This window comes from Mytilus edulis, chromosome 5 (genome assembly GCF_963676685.1).
Source record: "Mytilus edulis chromosome 5, xbMytEdul2.2, whole genome shotgun sequence".
NCBI lineage: Eukaryota > Metazoa > Mollusca > Bivalvia > Mytilida > Mytilidae > Mytilus > Mytilus edulis.
Genome location: NC_092348.1, coordinates 69,716,429 through 69,738,341, shown reverse-complemented (window position 1 = coordinate 69,738,341; position 21,913 = coordinate 69,716,429). Strand labels below are relative to the sequence as shown.

At 32.2% G+C, this 21,913-nt stretch overlaps 1 protein-coding gene across 1 annotated transcript in view; it reads right to left on the bottom strand.

Annotated features, from left to right (window-relative positions):
* The window catches only part of LOC139525219 (nephrin-like), a 304,410-nt gene that overhangs the window by 188,304 nt on the left and 94,193 nt on the right, over positions 1–21,913 (bottom strand). The window contains exons 10-12 of the mRNA XM_071320410.1: positions 21,571–21,873; positions 17,159–17,455; positions 15,658–16,002 (exon numbers count right to left, since the gene is read on the bottom strand). Coding sequence (XP_071176511.1) covers positions 15,658–16,002; positions 17,159–17,455; positions 21,571–21,873 — 945 coding nt within the window. The remainder of the gene's footprint in view (positions 1–15,657; positions 16,003–17,158; positions 17,456–21,570; positions 21,874–21,913) is intronic.

The following is a 21,913-nucleotide window of genomic DNA, read 5'->3' as shown; positions in this document are numbered from 1 at the left end:
CAGTTGATAGATACAAAGAATAGGTCTAGGTTGGTTTAGACTTGGTTGAGTATGGTTCAGACTAGGTCGAGTATGGTTTAGACTAGGTCGAGTACGGTTCAGACTAGGTCGAGTACGGTTCAGACTCGTATCAAACGGTTAAATAATGGTCAAGTACACATTCAGACTGTTAAGTATGATTCAGACTACAGTCGAGTATTAACAAGTAAATCTCAGACGAATTCAGACTGGTCGAGTAAAAATCAGTACAGTCGAGAACAGATATAGGCCATTTCAGACTTTTAATGGTTTGTAGTGTTATTTAAGTGTATTTTTTTAATACGCTTTCTATGAGTTTTTTAATGGTTTATGAATTATTCCTGCACATGTTTCACCGTTTGCCGATTTACCCTGGCATGGGTTTTTTGGTGGTTTCAGAGAACTGGTCTTAACTTATATAACCAACATTTTATATATACATGTATGTTGAAAGCTTTTTTTCTCAAACGATCAAAGATTTGCTATGACGAGTAACATAATTGCGGACAGTCTTAGACCGTGTATATTTACGCCAAACATTTTTCATTCTAAGCTGAACAAATAGATTTTGAAAATACCCTACAAATTTTAAAATTAATTGATTTGATAAATGTAACAAACATCTGTTGAAGTCACTTCTGAAAAATCATTTTCGTTATGAGAATTGAAATTTGTAATTTTCATGACATTGCATTATTTGATTTCACGAGGATAATATTAAAAGTAATGATAAGTTTGTCTTAAAAAGATTTCATCTTATCAACAGTTTGAATAAATTAAAACATTTGAATTTGATTGTTTTAGAAAAGAAACAAATGTCAATCTCCTTCTTAAGGACAAAATATTGAAATTGCTAACCTTAAACATTTTTCAATTTGCCATAAAATATTGAAAAATGAAAAATGCTAAAACGTGGAGCATTTTTCAATTTGCCTTTAAAAATTGAAAAATGAAAAATGCTCCAACGTGGAGCATTTTTCAATTTGCCTTTAAAAATTGAAAAATGAAAAATGCTCCAACGTGGAGCATTTTTCAATTTGCCTTCAAAAATCAAAAAATGAAAAATGCTCCAACGTGGAGCATTTTTCAATTTGCCTTTAAAAATTGAAAAATGAAAAATGCTCTAATGTGGAGCATTTTTCAATTTGCTTTGAAATATTGGAAAATGAAAAATGTTGAATTTTCATCTTTAATTTTTTTTTCTCAAAAATGAAAATGTTTTTTTTTTGTGTTGAGGATTTTTCAATTTGTTTAATCAAAGTTTTGTTTTAATGCTTTAAATATAATACACATATGTGTATGTGTGAACCCGTGTATACACATTTATTACCTTACCCCGAAAAGATAGGAAAACAACAACGCACCAGCAAAATTTTGTGATGTGGTGCAGGATTATTATGCAAAAAATTATTGTTATTTCCCTTGCTTAAAACCCTTAACTTTATATTTCTCTATTTTGTTATTCACATTCATGTTAACTACATATTCTCTTTATATCTGTTAAATCAAATGGATATTGGTTTGTTTAATTCATTGATGGAGATATTTATTTTTACTCCAAAGTTCAGAATTTGCACCGTTGCAAAACATTTGTAAACTTCTTTAAAAAGTTAATATACATTTAAGATAACATCTGAGCAATACGGACACGCATAGATCAAGGCATATATAACCCTGCTCGTTGACAACCTAGAAAATATGTAAAGATAAAAACAACACCTAGGAAAGCTGTTCTGTTCCCAGTCTCTCTGTATAAGGTTGATTAATATGCCATTTTCCTTCTAAATACAGCTCATTTTGGAAGTCATTGAATGCTCCCTTTCTTAACTAGATAAAATGAATTAAATAATTTGTTCACTGTTTTTTTTTTTGTTTTTTTTTTGGGGGGGGGGTAGTATTACATAGCTATTTTAATACCAATAGTGCTATAACATTTGGCATCCATCGTCTCTGTTTACAACTAGAACAAGCTGTGGTTTACATCTCCGAATCTCAATCCGAATTACTAATGCTAAATTTTGGTCCCGCGAGGTTGATGTTGAATTTTACACCGATTTTTCTGTTTTTAACTGAAATACATTATTTTGGGAAAACTAATCAGAAATGAAGCAGACATTTAAGTCAGTGCTCGGTGGAATTAGATACGACTGTCTTTAGGAGACAAGTTTTGAAAATGTAGGTGTATAATTGTTCCTGTGGTCTTTTATTTTTATAGTATGGTTTATTTGGTACATTTTGTGTCAATGTATAGTCAAAATATGTTTAATGTTGTCAAGACTGATATTGCTGATTACTTAAAGTTTGTTCATTTTGAGACAGATTTTCTTTTATTTGGAATGAATGTGCGGTGGCATTTTAGCTAAAAATTAACTTCAAATGTGAAGCTAGTTTACATTTCTCTAGATATAAGAAGATGTGGTATGAGTGCCAATGAGACAGTTTGCTTTCTAAGTCACAATTTTTAAAATAAAAACCATTATAGGTTAAAGTACGGTCTTCAACATAGAGTCATGGTTCACATAAAACAATAAGCTATAAATTGTTCCCAAAATGACTAGTGTAAAACGATTCAAGAAGGAAAAACAACGGTATAATCTATATACAGAACGAGAAACACTTATGAATCACATCAACTAACGACAACAAGGAACATTATAGAATATAAAAAAAAACCTGTTAAACAGACTTAGGAAGAAGGGATATAGTACGATTCTGTTGTGGTTGTCAGGTTATTAAAGTTTGCATATTTTGGTTTTAATATTGTTTCACTTATAGGGTCTTTACATCGGGATTAAACATATTTTTTAAAAACCAGTTGTTGGCATGACACGGGTTATGTTCTTCTCTTAAATATTTTATAATTTGTATAATACTGAACCCCTAACGGGAGTTGCCTGATATTCCTATGATGAAGACGTAATCTTAAAATCAGTTTAATTAAGGTCTGGAGCTGACATGTCAGTAACTTCTAGTAGTCTGTTGTTATTTATGTGTTTTTGTAAATTTTGTTTATTTTCTTTTGTTACCTCATCTGACATCGGACTCGGACTTCTTTTGAACAGAATGTTACTGGGTGTATGGTTATGCGTTTATTTTTCTACATTGGTCAGAAGTATCAGGGGAGGGTTGAAATCTCATAAAAATGTTTAACCCCACTTATTTTGCGCCTGTTCCAAGTCAGGAGCCTCTGTGTATTATTTTTAAATTAGGTTTTTAGTTTTTAATTTGTTTAGTATGGCGTCCATTATCACTGAACTAGTACATGTATATATATATATATATATATATTTGTTTAGGGGCCAGCTGAAGGACGCTTCTGGGTGCGGCAGTTTCTCGCTGCATTAAAGACCTATTGGTGAACTTCTGCTGTTGTCTGTTCTATATATATGGTCGGGTTATTGTCTCTTTGACACATTCCCTATTTCCATTCTCAATTGGATTGTCTATTTAAAAAAATAGAAGATACAAAATTATTATGTCTGAAGCTGTCGGGGAGAATCATAAAACCCTTGACATAAAATTATCCATATTTTGAGTCAGAGATGGGAGATCTTCCTATGATGCCCGCCCGTCCTCCCCCTAAAAAAAAGTAAACAACACTAAAATCTTATTCTGACATTACAGATGGGATTTCATTTCATTCACGTGAATGAGGTTGGAGTGACTCGGTGTGCGCCTTTTCCTAAATTCATCTTTTTTGTTTGTTCTCCAGATCCCACCTTTGGTGTCCCCTTGATTTCATTACCCACATTTTAATAATCCTATATCCGACCATCCCTTTTTGTAACCTCAATAGCACCCCCTCTCTATATCCCACTTCTGGGGCTACTTGCAAAATTCATTTTGATCAAGATGGATTGTATGCTCAGAATTATCAGCCTGATATGGATCAGGATAAAAGTTTCGTGATCCCTGTAAAAAAACAAAACAGTTGTGACTTTCTGTTTACATAACGAATATAAAAGGGGAGCGGACGAGGTACAAAAAATATAATAGTATCAACAAAGAGGCAATTTCGATAAATGTTCAAATTATTTAAAATTTCTCAAATTACGAAAAGAGTGCACACGCTGAAATGTCTCGCCTTCTTTACTAATCATTGATATTATGTTGATCCAAAATCCTGGACTTAAAAACATGAAATCTCGAGGTCCTGAATGAAAAAAAAATCCTGGGTCCCGAAAGGGTTAATCCCGAAATCACAAGCTAAAACACCCGATCCTGACGTCCTGAAAAAGGTCCTGCCCACCCTCTATGTTGATAGTCCTAAATATAAAGCTTTACTACAACTATCACATAAACTTAACATGGTCAAAGAAAATTAGGACAAGGTCATATAAACAAAACAAGAAATACATGTACACCTTACAATAAATCACTAAGTATAAATGACCCATGCTAATAGTTTCTAAGAAACAGACTTAACCGAGAAAACTAAACACATGAACCACGAAACTAAGGTCAATGATCTGAACCATGGCAGGCAGAAGTGTACAACTTACAATTCCATACAGCAAGTAAAGTTAATCTATTTCTTATAGTTTAAGAAAATCAGAACAAAACTAAAAAACTGAATACTGTGCAATGAACAGTGAAAATGAGGTCAAGGCCAAATAAAACCTGGCAGACTGACATGCACATCATTAAATATTTCCATACACCAAACAAAGATTACATATTGCATATAGTGTTAGAAAAAAAGACCAAATATCAAAAACTTAACGTTGGTCAAGGTTTGATAAGCACAACCATGCTTGACACATCTATATCATTTCCTCTATTGTTCAATAAAATATCGTCATTTGATCTCGATGGATCAGCATCGCGTTGTGACTCAGGTTGGATTGGTTGATCTGATATGCATATATGTCTACTGGATCAGAATTCGTATCAGAGGCTCCTCTGATTCTACCTCTATCTCTACCATCACGCCCACTAGTTCTGGTATATTTTGATGGTATGCCTGTGTTGTTTGCGAGAATTCTACGTATTTTAAAGGACAATTAGAAGAATTAAAGGGAACAGTATTTATAAACAGTATGTATATGCAATATGATGTTGATGATAATGACGAGAGCGTAGTCAGATTACGTTTTCAAAGTGGAAAGGACTTAGACTGGTCGATGTAAGAGCGGTCTATAGTCGCAGAAAAAGTGTGTTAAGATCGTGTTGCAATCGAATAAATCGTGCATGTATTGTCGTTATGAAAACGTGATTATCGTAATAAATCGTGATTATCGTATTGGAGACTCAGAATAGGCGTGATGAGAACGTGACCCGTAGCGGGATCGTAGTAGCATCGTGAAAACAATGAAAATCCAAACTTTCATCCTGCTCGTACCGGGACCTCACCTTTTAGATCGCGGTGAGCGTGGTGCAATAGTGGTCTAGTGTGACTTGGGCATAAAACATGCTCCTTGTTTCTCTACCTTTCCTACTGATCAAAATGAGCAACTGGTTCTTGTCTTGAATTGTTGATACCGTACGTTTCCTGCTTTCATCGTGTCAGAATACATTTTTTAATAATCGTGAAATATACATGTATATCACTTATTGTTCAGTAATTTCAACTGTTGTTATTATTGTTATTGGTCGTAACGTAATTATAAACATAATCAATACCGAAGAAACTGTGCTATCTTATTTTTTTTTTTAGTTTCCCAGGTAGCAAGTACAAAAAACATCACCAATTGATACATGTACATTTATAAAAATTCATATATGTATAGCATGTATGGCACATGAAAATAAATAACGCTGCGCTCTCCATGTATTCATTTACTCAATTCGTGAATGGAATGCTCTGTAACTAAACTGACGAATACTAGTGATAAACTTTGTTTTATTCATAATTTCACAAAAAATAAAAAAAGATGTGGTATGATTGCGAGAGAAACAATTTTTTCCACCAGACATTAAATGATGATGAATTGAACAAGTATAATTCATAGTACAGTCTTCAACATTGATGAAAACCATTACCGCACAACAAGCTACGTAACAGAGTAGTGCTCGAATTCGCGTTTCTTTACCGTCAGAATAAGTAACGTTATCGACAAACTTATTTCAGAAGTGACATAATTTAATTTTCTTCATCGACAAAATATTTAATGTCCAACGTGTAAGTTTTCTGTTTAATATTGTGGAAACGTCCGTTTAAGATTTCTGTGGTAAACTATCTATTCTATAGTTAAGACCATTTTATAAAAAATACCCTTTTGTACAAGAATCCTTTCTTTATAGAAGTATAGATCTGCTGGTTATAGATTTTTATGCCCCACCTACGATAGTAGAGGGGCATTATGTTTTCTGGTCTGTGGCTTCGTTCGTCCGTCCGTCCGTCTGTGGTTCCGTTCGTCCGTCCAGGTTAAAGATTTTGGTCAAGGTAGTTTTTGATGAAGCTGAAGTCCAATCAACTTGAAACTCAGTACACTTGTTGCTTATGAGATGATCTTTCTAATTTTTAAGCCAAATTAGACTTTTCCAATTTCACGGTCCACTGAACATAGAAAATGAAAGTGGGAGTTTCAGGTTAAAGTTTTTGGTCAAGGTAGTTTTTGATGTAGCTGAAGTCCAATCAACTTGAAACTTAGTACACTTGTTGCTTATGATATATATGATCTTTTAATTTTAATGCCAAATTAGATAATTACCCAATTTCACGGTCAATGGAACATGGAAAAGGATAGTACGAGTGGGGCATCTGTGTACTTTGGACACATTCTTGTTTTTTTTATAACTTTCATTATTGTGACGACGCGCTATGAAATTCAGATTAATTTATAAATGAAGTTGTATATAAAATTTTAATCATAAACACAAATCTTTTATACAGTTCGACGATTGGGTCAATATGTCATTTATGGAAACTAATTCACCACTTTCTGAGACATTCATTTTTATTTCACCATCAGACATGGAGCTACATTTGTAACTAAAGGAAAACTCTCAAATTAAAGAAATTTGACATGATATACTGAAACTTTCTTATAATCAATTAAACTGCTTTTCTTAGATATGTGGTTTTTCCTGGTCAAACTTTTACATTGTTAACGGACATTTTGAGATTTTTTATTGTAAAAAATGAGGTTTTTAAAGAAATCAACTTTCAAAATTTAGAACTTCATGAACATGTACAGGAAGCTGAATTATTGCACATCTATGTACTACTTAAAATTGTACTTCGATCTGTTGCGTCCTTAAAATGTTCTGACCGTCCTAAGACTTAATGTACGGAAATGTTTCAGTAAATTAAATTCAAATCCGAATTGAATGTTTATGACACACAAAAAGAGAAACCAGAATCTCTTTATGACCAAACGAATGTACACGTTGGGGCGATTTAGAGATTTTCAGAAGGAGTGAGATTCCACCCTTGTTGAAAGCCTTGTGGAGACCTATAGATTTTTAAATTCCCTCCGTTTTTCTCATGGATGGAGTGTGGTCTCTCTGTAAATTATTCCATATCTTTTCATTTTCCTATTTACCGAAGGTTCCATGTGAAAATTATCATTGGATCATATCTGTTAAACTAAACGTACAAAACAGGCTCAAGAACAGGCGAAATTTCTTTTTCAACCCCGAACTAGAAATCCATTTTTTTTTTCTAATAGAGCAACTTACATTATCGTCCACTTGAGTTCAGGCATGTGCAAAATTATATAATCATACACAAGAAAGAAACCCTGAACAGGCTTTCAGCAACATTTTTAACCTATTTAATATTAAGTAAATATTAACATGTATACATGCATTTGATAAAGTACAGATATAACAAAGAAACTGCCCGGTATCCGACGTAAGAGTACACTTTTTACTGCACGCGTAGTCGGATGCGTTCACTACGAGGACACTTGTACCCAACTACGCATGAAGTATGAGTACAGAATCGTCCAATACAGGACATTTTCTATGTCTTCTGGATTTAAAAAGTAAGAATTTTTGACAACATATTTGGCCTTGGATAGTGCCTATGTTCAGAAAAGAAGGTCAGATGTTAAACTAAGCTGCCTTATGGCAATCGTCTTGGTTGAGGATCGAAGTCGCCGGATTCAACGTTTGAAGGAGACTAATCAAGGGTAATTTCAGCAGATATGTCGAGATTTGGCAAGTAGCTTTTGCAACATTTTATTTCAGCGTGGCGACCAAACATTTTCAAGAACTCACTGGAAACAATCAAGATTCTATCAAAATTTGGTTCCTATTTAATTAGTTGTTTCATTTACACAAGCACGGTGGGCCGTGGAAGTATAAATGCAAAATGTTTACACTTCTTTGTCAGCTATAGAGTACTTTTTTCTTTAGAAATACAGCGTCTAAAATGAATTAATAGTACTCGATATACAATGCAATGAATTATTCCAAACATTTAACAAGTATTCATGTCTTCAAAATTTCTGTGCATGAAAATACCAAACTGTATACTATACTAATATTGAGAGGACTGCACTTGTTTACTGAAATACATGTTTTTGTTTGTAGCCAAAACTTCCTAGATCAAAGACAATGGAGTGCGATCCCCTGACATCTGTTTTAAGCAATGAAAATGTTTCGTTCTAACGATATAGCTTTGATTATACGAATGTAAAGTTTGGTCTTCCCCACATGTACAGCTTCCCCCAGCCAATCCCAATTTTCGTTCTCGTTCCTATTCTTTCCAATGAAAATCTGATGTCAGTTTGCAATGCTAAATATAAGTCATAAAAGTACAAGACCTAAATTTAGTATGCAAGACTGCGTTTCTTTTATTTAAGACTCGTTAATGACGCACGAATCCAGATAATTGAAAAGGTTTTCCTACTGGGTAAAGAGTTTTAGGTGTATTTGGTGTATTTACTTTTGTGATATACAATTGCGTGCAGTCTAACCACCCATGTATAAATGGATATTCAGTTAGAAATGACAAATATTTGTTAAACCATATTTCTTTACCAAAAAGCAGATTGGGTGAATTTCTGTGTGATTTTTATAGTTCGTCTGTTACTGCTTTTGTTTTCATTGATTTTTCCTTTGACCACTTGTTGGGGTAGGGTTGGCATACCACTAAACTAGTTCAACTCCACCACATGCATCATGTGCCTGTGAAACAGACGAAGACATATTCTAACAAAAGTACAAATACCAGTCCTCCCTTTTGTGTATACATATGAGAAAACATTTCAAAGTTATTGATTGAATTCAAATCCATCACACATACGGTACACATTGTAGTCCGAAAAAATAAAAGACTTCATTCCTATCAAACACCTTTTTAATTGTTTACCAGTATATTTCCTTTCGTTTTGGGTAAAATTGTAAAGGAAATAATGCTACCAAGACGTCCTTCCATAAATCTTGTTTGTTCTGTTCTGACTTTGAAGAAATGACTACTTTTCTCCCAATCAAAATGGTGCATGGACATATTTTGTTTCATATTATTAGAACTATTTTCAATATTATCGGTATTAAACTTGATTATCGACACATGAAAGTTTGTCAGCATTGTCAATCTTTTTAACGTAAAAGTACCAATAGTTCGGTCACTAATCAATTAAGTTTGTCGATAACGTAGCTAATTTTGACGGTAAAGAAACATCAATTCGATCACTTCTCTGTTACGGGCTGTATAAGAGAATCCAAAAAGAAGAATTTAAAAACAATTCAATTCATTCGAGAAAAATTAGTTTTACGGCGCATATATAGGACTCTTAGTGATTAAACTCGTTTTATGTGCACAACCATCCCCTTAACATCGAACAGTGATAAAAAGCATATTATAAAACAGTTGAATCGTTTCACAAATGATATCGGATATGTTCCTTACGTCGTAACTACGTATACAATCCCCTTCCCTTTCATGAATGTGACCTACCGAATTAGACTATTTACCGGATTTGTTATCACATTGGCAACAAGACGGTAGCCACATGTGAAGTAGGATCTGCTAACCCTTTCGAAGCACCTGAGATAAACCCTAGTTTTTGGTGGGGTTCGTGTTGTTTATTCTTTAGTTTTCTATGTTGTGCCATGTGTACTATTGTTTGTTTGTTTGTTTTCTTCATTTTTAGCCATGGCGTTGTCAGTTTATTTTAGATTTATGAGTTTTACTGTCCCTTTGGTATCTTTCGTCCCTCTTTTGAAAAGACTTTTCAAATAAATAAATAAAGAGCTCCGCTGTAAGCGCATGATACTCCTCTTGTCTTTATGCTTTAAGGGCAAACGATACAGTAGAGATCCCTCGTTGATTTTTTCTTAAAATTTTGATAGAAGGTCAATTTCAATGTGTACTTTTTAAATATGCAAAGAAAAAAGTACCTTCATGACTTACTTTTAGAGATAATTTGGTTCGAAATTTGCATATTTGGAAGAAAATCCCTGAAATTTAATAAATTATGACTTTTAAAGAAAGTAACAATACTTTTAAACGAAAAGTCATTACTTAACTGGGTTTTTGTAAAATATTCCCTTGATCCATGACATCAACATGCTGAAACAAGTTTAAGGTTAAACCAAATCATCATGATCCGGATTTAGATTGCTATATCCGAAATAAAAAATTGACCATACTTTTGCGTCTTTTGAAGTGCAGAAAAAATTTGATCGTTGTTTTTTTCCTGAAATTTTGGCGGAGTGTTCTTGAAACAGTACTTGATTGATTGCAAAAGAAAACAATTGGGGTCCATTTGCTTGTTTTTTCAATAAAAGTAATACATCTTTATTTTTTTACGACGTCTGTCAGTATGGCGCTAAATTACGTTAAATTAAGTTTTAATCGCAACAACGTCGTGTAATCATTCCCGCCGTACACGAGTTCGCTGTTAAGTTTATGCAGGTGTTTTTCAATATTGATACTTAATATAAATGAAGGATTCTAGCAGATTGCTTTGTCAGATGTAGATCTGCTAGACGTATAAAGGTTCATCTCCGTCCGACATTAGTTCAAAGTTGCTTGATGTACTGTAGGATGACAGACAACATTATTGACATGACAAATGTGAACCAACTATAAATTAAGTGAGGCGATCATACCATATAACCGTCAACAATGACAAAACCGATACCGTATCGTCAACTTTAAAAGGTCCCGACGTACCTTGATTTTATTTATTTTTTTACACTCAAAAGATAATTATCTTTCAAATTTAAATTATGAGCAGTACTTCTTGTTTTATAATAAGAGCTGTTTTGTGCAATTTAACTCATGCCATTATTGCATCAATCGACCGAAAATGAAGTTGTAATATAATATTTCATAGGAAGTACTGCAGCCGGTATAAGGGAATGATATTGAACGATGTCTTTATCAATAGATAAGTTACATAAAAAAATTTTACGGCGTATACGTATGAATATTTGCATACTTGTTTGTCTAGAAGAAGAGCTATATTGAAAACACTTTGTTCGTATTTCTGATCGTCTAACTATACGACGAGTTTTAACGTGTGTACACTTTCTGATCTGTCTGTCTGCAGTTAGTGTACATTTGCCGATACTTCAATTTTTATCTCTCAATACATTGAAGTAAAAAATGTACAATAGGGACATGCTTATACAAATAAGAAGACAAATGACTAAACGACTATAGGACATCGGACGGCCTTCAATAAAGAGTAAAACCCATACCGCATAGTAAGCTATGAAAGGCACCTACATGACAAATGCAAAAAAACTCAAACTTACGGCCTGATTTAAGTACAAAACAATGAACAAAATACAAATATGATGAACAATAGCAAAAGACACCGTTAATTACAAGGCCTTTTAACAGCATGTGAACGGGCGTTTTCTTGTTTTGGTCTATTACATCCAGTTTCATATACAAAAAGAATACATGTACAACCAATTAAACAAACTAACGTGTGACAATGCTGCCTCTATTGGTAATATTTTGCTTAAATTCAAACCAAAAAAGACACCAATATATTTTTTGAAATCTTTGTAACGGATTTTTATTGACAGTTTTTCTTCATACACATACAATATTATGTTTTTAAAATATCAATTAAAATCGGCTTTTTTATGTACCAATTTCAAGTCCAGAATAGGATGAGACACTGAGTCTGAGGCTCTCTTTACTTATTATTCTATTTACGAATAGAGGTGTTATACGACCTTGTCCACCAATGAGAGTCTCGCACATGCAGTCGGTTTTGTTATTTCATTGATAGTCTGTTAAATTTGGCCTTACAATGACAATTCTCCGTAAAATTTGGAGGCTGCTAAATGCTAAACAAGAAAAGAATTCAAGATAATATTATTTACTTCGAATTCATTATCAATAAATGAAAATAACTGTTCTCGTCTTGAAAAAATATTGCACAGCTGTACAACACGCCGTAGTAATGACTTTTGTGTATGTATTTCAACACCAGACCAGATTCGTTTACCCTCCGCGCCATAGATTTTGTTAAATTTTTCTCATTAATTACGGGTTCATACGTTTTCTCATTTCTTTAAGTGTCATTAAAATAACATTTGGATGTCATAAATGTGCAAAAAATATTTGCCGCTGTACGTTAAGCAGCTACCAGTACTCATAATTAGCTATTGCAGGTCGTTTTGTTCCGAATTTTGTTTTTCAGCATGATACAGTTTAAGCAACGAATAGTAAGATAGATCCCAATTCCTTGAAATATTTCTTTCCCTACGCTGAGCAGATTCCGCTGGGCCGTGCAGCGTTTTGCAGTTATTCAGTGCCAGACTTAAAAGCTCCACAATTCTTGTTCCGTCTTTCCATGTTATACTGTCAGTACTCTCTTTTCTGTCTATCACCATTTCTTCAATTTCGTCATGCAAAATTTCCTTGACCGTTTCCGACATTTTGTCAGAAGAAAAAATCCCCCAAACTGTACAACATCAAATCAGAAATTATATAAAAATCAAAAGGGTACTTAGTTTAATAGATATATTAACTAGTCACCATAGTCTAATCATTAAATGCTGAAAGCATTTTTATGATTTATTATCCGAAAAACTGGAAAAAAGCTTCATTTTTTTATGAATAAAAACTCCATAACTCCAAAAATGTTGATATATAGGAAATCGCCGAAGCATGACTGGACCCCCTTAAGGTCAGTCAGTGCCACCCCTTATGAAAAGTTCTGGATCAACCACTGCTGCTGTCGTAAATGATGGTAGCGAGGGTTAACTGTCGCTAATGCTTTACCAACTCTAGCTTCACACACGTTGATTCCTTTGCTTGATAAATGTAACTACTAGTATTTGTTCCATGTACATGATGCATACGGTTTGAAATTCGATCATTTGTGTCGATCTGTGTCGATCTGTTATTTTTTCCTTTTTGTATTTCAAAAGAAGATTGTCACTGACTGAGACCCCTTTTTTGTGTCGACATATTTGTCCTATAATACTCGTTTTGCTTTCACATATTGAAGATGTGTAAAATCATATTAAAGACATGATAATAGAATGTACATAATACAGAACCTCGGGGGAACTGTTTCATGTTTGTTGAAATACTATTCACAAAATTATTATATATTCTTTGCTACATTTTGATTTCGGTAAAAGCAAATATAAGAAGTCTTTCATTCTTCGAAATCTACATTTACCACACATACATGCATGCAAGTTAATTTCATATTTTCTTTTATAAGATGATTGCTTATTTAAAATTCTGCGAATGAAATTGTGAATATCATAAGCTTGGGAAAAACAAGTTTGTATTAAACAGATTCAAAATTAGGAAACGCTGTACAATGTAGAAAAATACAAAATTGAAAACATATACTAGCACAGTGATCAGAATAATTTAACATCTACACCCATCCCTCCCCATCCCTTTCGAATCGCGAACCCTGCTCCTTGAGCATGTACAGAATCTGACATGGACAATATCTAATATTCTAATATTTTCTCTTCTTTTCTAACATGTTTGACACATTCAGCCACGATATGGTTCAATGCTACTTCGTCTACTTCGCATCGCCTAGTAAATCCATTTTCAGAACAAAAACGACTTACGGAAAGAAAAGACAAAGAAAAACAAAAGTCAGATAGATAGACAGATAGCAAGATATATACAATGAATGACAGATTGATAGATCGAAAGATAGACATAAACACGTAGCTACAAAGACAGCTATATACATTGTATATAGATAAAAAGAAATAATGATTTGTGGTCATTATCGTACTTGTCAGTATACCATTCTTGTTCGGAATTTGTTGATACCACACATAGTTCACACACACACCTTAAAAAGATCTTCAAGACATATTGCGCTTAAAACAAGACAAAAAAAAAACGGAAATAGTAAAACATTTGATAAAAAGGGACAACAATTTAAACATTTAAAACGCCTACATTGAAACAAATTACATTTCGTTACCATTATTAGACATTTAAATAATGAACATTTTTCAAATTTGAATATTGCACAGTAAAATGAAAATTGAAAAATTGGAGCATTTTTCATTTTTTATTATTAAATGTCAAATTGAAAAATGCTCCACGTTAGATCATTTTCCATTTGTCAATATTGTAAACTAAATTGAAAAATGCTAAAGGTCAGTATTTTCAATATTTGCTTTTAAGAATGAGATTGAAATATGTTTTGTTTTCTAAAGCAAGCAAATACAAATGTTTTAATAATTTTAAACTTTTGACAAAATAAAATCATTTTTAACAGAAAGTTACTGTTATTTGTTTCAATATCTTCGTTAAATCAAAAATATAATTTCATGAAAATAACAAATTTCAAATCTCATAGAGAAAATGGTTTTTCGAAAGTGATTTCTATGGGTTTTTGTTACATTTTTCAAACCAACTACCTTTAAGATTTGCAGAGCAATTTAAAAATTGATTTTTCATTTCAAAATGAAAAATGTTTGGCGTAAATGTACACGGACGAGTCTTAACTAGACATTTTAAATTGCAGAACGTACATTCCATTTAATCCCATCAAACGCTTTCAACTATTTGACAATATTAATTAGATATGAATGCCTGTGACATTTTTGTTTTCTGTTTATTTTTAAGACTAAACTTTCTTACTGAGACTTCTATACAATGTCACATTGTTGTCAATCTTCAAGTATATTTATTTTTGTTGAAAGATATATGCATACAATAAATAATTAAAAAATGCGAATTTTTTCCCTTAGAAGCCTACAAAATAATTTCGCTTTTTTGTACACATTGGGCGACTTGTTGAATTTTTGATACTGTTATGGTAACAACCATTTGATGTTCTGGATTTTATTTTTATAAACGTAATCTATAGACATCGTATACCCCGGAACCCGCTGAATAGATGATCTAGGCATTAAGATAGTTGTGTGTACAACAGTCTTTTTAAACTCATTTGAATAATATATATTGACTGATTTGACGTTTATCTTAAATAAAACATATCTTTTAATAGTAAGGTGAACAGGTGTCGCATGTATCAGATCCAGCTTTACTCAAGGAAGGGAAGTAAAAAATTCGTCAAAGGAATAATTGTAGAATATCCTAAATGGAAGCCGTTATAAAAAAAAAACGAGATTTGAGAAAATACCGAGAGATATATATGAACTATAATAGACAACATTGATTGATTATTTGTTTTCTGTTCTGAACTAAGATATACTTACTGTCATACGTAAGTACAATAGAGAAAATTACAATCAAACATTATCTTCTTTTTTTTTACTTACTGGCTGATTCCAATTCAATAGTAAACTTTACACCTGGAAATACACTTTTAAGTGTTACAGTGTAATTACTGAAGTCATTTGCTTCCAAATCATGTATAGTCAGTGTTAAATTATAACCATCTAGTTGTACTTCTTTCCCATGAAACGTATCCTTAACAATAGTGAGATAACTTGATGATTGATATTTTGCTGAAGTTTGTGTTGTTATTGGTGTTCCCTCGCGAGTCCAAATATAACTGGTGAATTTTGGAACACTATACACATCAACATATATATCTACATCTTTATCAATTTCACCAAACTGTTTAACTCTGTCAATGGTGTCTGAAGTAAACACTGGCTGAGCTGAAATAATACAGAGATATTTGTTGTTTGTTAAAATGACTGCATAGGAAACGTTGTAGGTATTCTTTCAAAAATTATTAATTCCTTAATTGAAGTTTTGTCAATAAAAAAAAGCACAATACAATATCGTTTCTTTACTATAATCCTTAAATAAAGTAGAGCATTTTGACAAACTTTGAATCTGAAATTTAATAGTTTGATAAAGACATAATCACATTCTAAAGTTACTTTTTTTATTTTATGAAGATATTGACAAACTGGTGATCATATTAGCAAGGCTTGCAAAACGGACACCTCCTAAATAATGCAGCGACAAAATGCTTTGGTAGTTCATTTGTTGTTGTATGAACAAGTTACATATCCTGAATTTCCTATTTCAGTTTGACATATGGCATTGAAGGTGAGAATGATAATTAGATGTTTTAAAAAGTAAAATCACAAAAAAACTGAACTCTGGGGAAAATTCAAAACGGAAAGTCCCCAATCAAACGACAAAGTCAAATGATAAAACACATTAAACGAATGGACAACAACTGTGAAATTCCTGACTTGGTACAGGCATTTTCAAATGTAGAAAATGGTGGATTGAACCTGGTTTTAAAGAATTCTGATTTAATTGTAATAATGTCATTCTGTTGAGCCAAGTCAACAAATTAAATCTGTTAAAATATGCGTTGAATTTAGTTAAAAGTAAACAAAATATGTAGGAAATCATTTAGTATATACAATAATAAAAGATCTTTCGACACAGTATTTCTAATTAAACTCTGAATCCACTGTTTCTTATTCATAACTAAAAACGTGATTGGGAAAGAATTATTTGAATATTTGTGATTTATTTGCATGATACAATGGTTTGAAAAAAACGTAATAAAGTACAATATGATCAACTACACATGATTGCAAACAATCCAGGAAAGTTTAAAAGCCTTTTGTTCAATGGACACTGATACATAAGTTGCAATCATAAGGTGTCTTGGTACAATGTTAAACACATGGACGAAGTCATACCTTTTATAAAAACTCTGAAATCATGCACTTTAGAAAATATGATGACAAATAATCCATCCAAGCCTGAAAGTTTAAAAACAATTTGATATGAACAGGTGAATACTATCAGCTTGATATATTCTTATAAATAAATAATTCAGATTACCGTTCACAGAAACTAATCCATATCCTTTCTGTTCAAGCTTATTGAATTTGTCTTTAATACCATTACTGGCTGTACACACATATTCTCCACTGTCCTGATGTCTTAACCCCACTGGGACATCAGGTAACTTGAAAGTTTTATTTCCAGCAAATTCTCGTATAATCTCTCCATATTTAGACTTCTGCTGCCATTTATGATAAATATAACTGTCTGGGTTACCACTAGGATTACATGTAACTGTTCTGATAGCATCATTCTGTGTATATGTGGGACTGTTCACTGTAATGTCTGGAGCATCTGTAACAAACGATAAATGAATAAATAACATCATAACCTCTACCGTGTTTATATGACTACATGTAGAAGCCAATATTGTTTATCATGTATGCTTTCAAATCAAAAGCTTAAAATATCTGATATATGGACTTTATCATAAAACCTTAATCCTGTTGACTGATCCATGAAATAAGGTTGAGGTCAGATGAAAACTGTTTGAACTGCATGGTAAGAACATACAAAGTATAGTTATCCTATTACTCATAATAAGCGAGATATTAAAAACATTACAAAATATCTTAACGTTTTTTCAAGTAATCACTAAACCATAAAAATGAGACCAAGGACAGTAGACATAAGTACGATAGACGGAGACTTTATAGCACATGGCATCTATACAAAGTATGAAGAATCCATGCTTTCCACCTTCTTAAATATAATGCTTAGTTAGTTCATGCCGCCGGCGATGCTGCCGCCTCTATTGCATCATTATTCCTATGTCGCGCTTTCAGTGACAAAAGTCGCAGACTCGACATAAATCAACACATTTAGGAACACTGTGTTAACGAGATGTTTAAACGTTGTGAATAAGCCATGCGTTTACTAGGTAGTCCCTAAATATATTTGATATATTCAAAGATCTTCACAGCAAATTAAAAGAGAAAACCGCTCCACAAATTCTTGTCTATCGCTATATATTGAAAAAGCTACATTTGTGCATATATAGATTGTAACTTTAGAATGAACTACGAATAAAGATAAGAAGGGTATTCATATTCATTTGCACGATGTTTATCCATGCAAAGCTATCAAACGATTCTATCCCGGCCCATTACCTAACAGATTCCAACTTACTTCTAGATCTGCATTTGGATAGTTTGTATTTTCTTTAATACTGACTTTAATATTGAGCGTTTTTTGTATTTTCTGTTAAGAATATGCACATATAAACATATTCTAGTCTCTAAAGAGGAAAATAAATTAGACAGCTGTTTTGCAACTCTGTGATGACTTTCAATTTGTTCAATCAAGTGATTAGTATAGTTAGCTCTTAAATTCAAACAGTAACTAAAAAGTAGAAACATGTAGATAAACCTGTACCACAATAAAATGTGCTGTTTTGAAATCCCCTTTTTAGTTGCAGTTGTAGGATATGATTTCCAATGAGACAACTATAGGTTATTATACGGCCTTCAAATTTGAGCAAAGCCCATATCGCATATAGTCAGCTATAAAAGGCTGCACAATCACAAATATCAAACAATTCAAGCAAGAAAAATAACGTCATAATCTATGAACAAAATAATGAACAAAAAACAAAATATTTCTTTTCTTCTTTATAATTATTTGGTCATCTTAGTCAGAGTAAAAACACACCAAATGATTGTGTTCCAAACTTATTGTAATATATACGAGCACCATAAAATATGAAAAACCAGCTGTAACGTGGCTGTTCACTGTTATACGTAAAAAGTGTTTCATGAGAAACATATTGATAATCAGCTATCTAATGTATATGATACATGTAATTAAGGTAGCACAATGCAAAGATGTTATACCTCCTATACCCTTAGTTTTTAAATGCTGTAATTTTCTTTATAATGATTGAAAATTTATAATGATTGAAAATTTATAAAAGTGGTAGTTATGAATAGCTAACAGATAACTCTTTCAAATTAATTCAATGTTAGTATTATACAACAAGTATGTAATCAATTATAATGTTAACTGTGTCTTCAAAATTTTACAAGAAATTTCCACTTTCAATCGAGAAAGTTGATTTTATTATATGTTGTCAATAGAGCCATTATCCACACAAGGGTGTCTCAGGTTTTGGTAAGAATGTATAGATCAAATTTTACACCTAATCAATTATTTTCTACTTTTATGTGGTAAGGATGTTTACACTAATTACAGATTTATGAGCGAAAGGAATATGATAGTGATAATTTGAGACACTCTTGTATAGCTCCGGTGGTGTAGATTCAGATTTTGTAAAAAAAATCCTGTATAGTTATAGAGATGATAGTGTTAAATTCATTCAAGTGAACTGACAAAGATTTTGCCATTAATTGATTAATAATTGATTACATAATGATTGCATAACAAAAATATAGCATTCATTTATATAATAATAATTTAACAGATTAATCTTTTCTCTACCTATATACACCTATTTAATTAATTAATAAGCAGTCTCAAGAAAGTGACAGCATTTTAAATGTTGGAGATTGTAAGCAAAAATATATTTGTATTGTGCTACCTTAAAGGAAAACTAATAATCTAACGGCAGTCGTAATCTCCCTTTTAAAAATATTCAGAGAACGAATCTTTATCAGGAATTTTGTCTTTCCGTACAGTAAATTAATAAAACGGATAATCATACATTGTATGGATATGATCTTCGATTTTAAATGTTTCGAAGAAATCCATGTAATTATGCATAAAGACTATTACATTGTAAGACTTTAATAGTAGGCCCGTCTCCTTCTTTTGTTTACATTCTATTGCACATATTGGTTGTCTGGCATGTAGTTATATACCATGCATTTTTTTTCCTTTGCTATTGTTACAAACATGTAAACGATCATGGTGCAATTTGCCTTGCGGTGGTACATGAGTTATTAGGAATGTGTCAATGAGACAGCAACCAAACGGCAAAGCGACAGAACAAAAGACAAATAGCCAGCACATTTACATAAAACATATTGATACTACAGAATGAGAATAGTTTATTTGCGTATTATTTTTTAATTTAATGTGAAATAAATGCACATTTAGAGTGATTGGAAAGAGACAAAACCTGTTTTTTAAACTGTTTGTACAGGTCAGTACAAAAGTAGAATTTCATAACCGGGGAACAATTTGTTTTTAATTTGAGTATGCTAATCGAAGTTTATAATGCTTTATAACGATTTTACTTTGTGTAATGTTTCCATTCGAAAACCGTTACAAGGTTAAGCGAATGATTAAAGAGTTATTGCTTCATTCTGAAAATAAGAAGAGAGCGTAGAATTCTCCCTGCTTATGATTTAGATTGAGTAGCTCCTGTCGGTCGTTATCTTCGAAAGCTTCACATAATCTACAATTTTCCGAAACTTTATTTCAATTTTTGTTTGTTCGATTTCATTAGTACATAATTTTATATCATTTTGAAATAGTTGAACTTGAGTTTGATTACTCATGACATTAATCTGCATACAAATGATTATTCATTTGTTTTCAACACTTTTTGTTGATACTTGATTCATATAGCATGTAAATGCAAAAAAAAAAAAAACATAAACAAAACTCAGAAGATTCGCCAAAAAGGCCATGCTGATAGTTATCAAAGGTACCATGATTATAATTTAGTACGCCAGACGCGCGTTTCGTCTACATAAGACTTATCAGTGACGCTCATAATATTTATAAAGCCAAAAAAGTACAAGTTGAAGAGAATTGAGGATCCAAAATTCCAAAAAGTTATGCCAAATACGGCTTATGTAATGTATGCCTGGGATAAGAAAATCCCTAGTGTTTTGAAAATTTCATTTTTTTTAAAAACAGGAAATTTATAAAAATGACCACATTATTGATATTCATGTCAACATAGAAGTGTTGACTACTGGGTTGGTGATACCATCAGGGACGAAATGTCCACAGCAGTGGCATCGACCCAGTGGTGTAAATATATAGCAAAGGTACCAGGATTATAATTTAGTACGCTGAGACAGATAACAAACAGAATGAGGAAATAAAATATAATATCAAATCTATTCGATAATTCCATTGCAAAAACCCATCTGTAATAATGGTAATGACGCCTGGCTATTGATAGGTAACAAATAGATGTGATATGATGGCATACATGTATGTATATGTGTACAATATAGTATACCTTCTATAAACATTTAGAGAACATACTGGTGTATGATTGATAATGAGACAATCCTTCATTAGAGACCAAATAACATGGAAGCATATATATCTTGAAAATAATAACATAACTTTTTATTTCATTTTGTTTGTTTGGGATTTTTTGGCTACACTTACATGTTATAGTAAGTTTTATAAAATACAATTTTGTAAGTAATTTGAACTAGTAATGTTGCTACCAGTCATCTACACACAAACCTTATTGATACCTTACTTACATTTAACATCTAAAGTTTTATTCCCACTAACACTGCCCACTATATTAGATGCAATACATATTACACTTTGCTTGTTATGAGTTCTGTCTACACTAGATGCCAATGTTGATGTCACTGTGTTAGTGTCATTAGATTCTCTAACTGGTTGTAATGTTGTAGAACTAGATGTTACATCATTCTCACCAATAATCCATCTAAATGTAGCAGCAGGTCTACTTCCGTATGATGTACATGATACTCTCAGTGGTACTGTCTCCTCTGTACTGACCTCATTGGTATTGAAGATTGTTGTTAAAGGTTTTACTGAAATATTCATAACTCATTTTTAATAGGCAATATATAA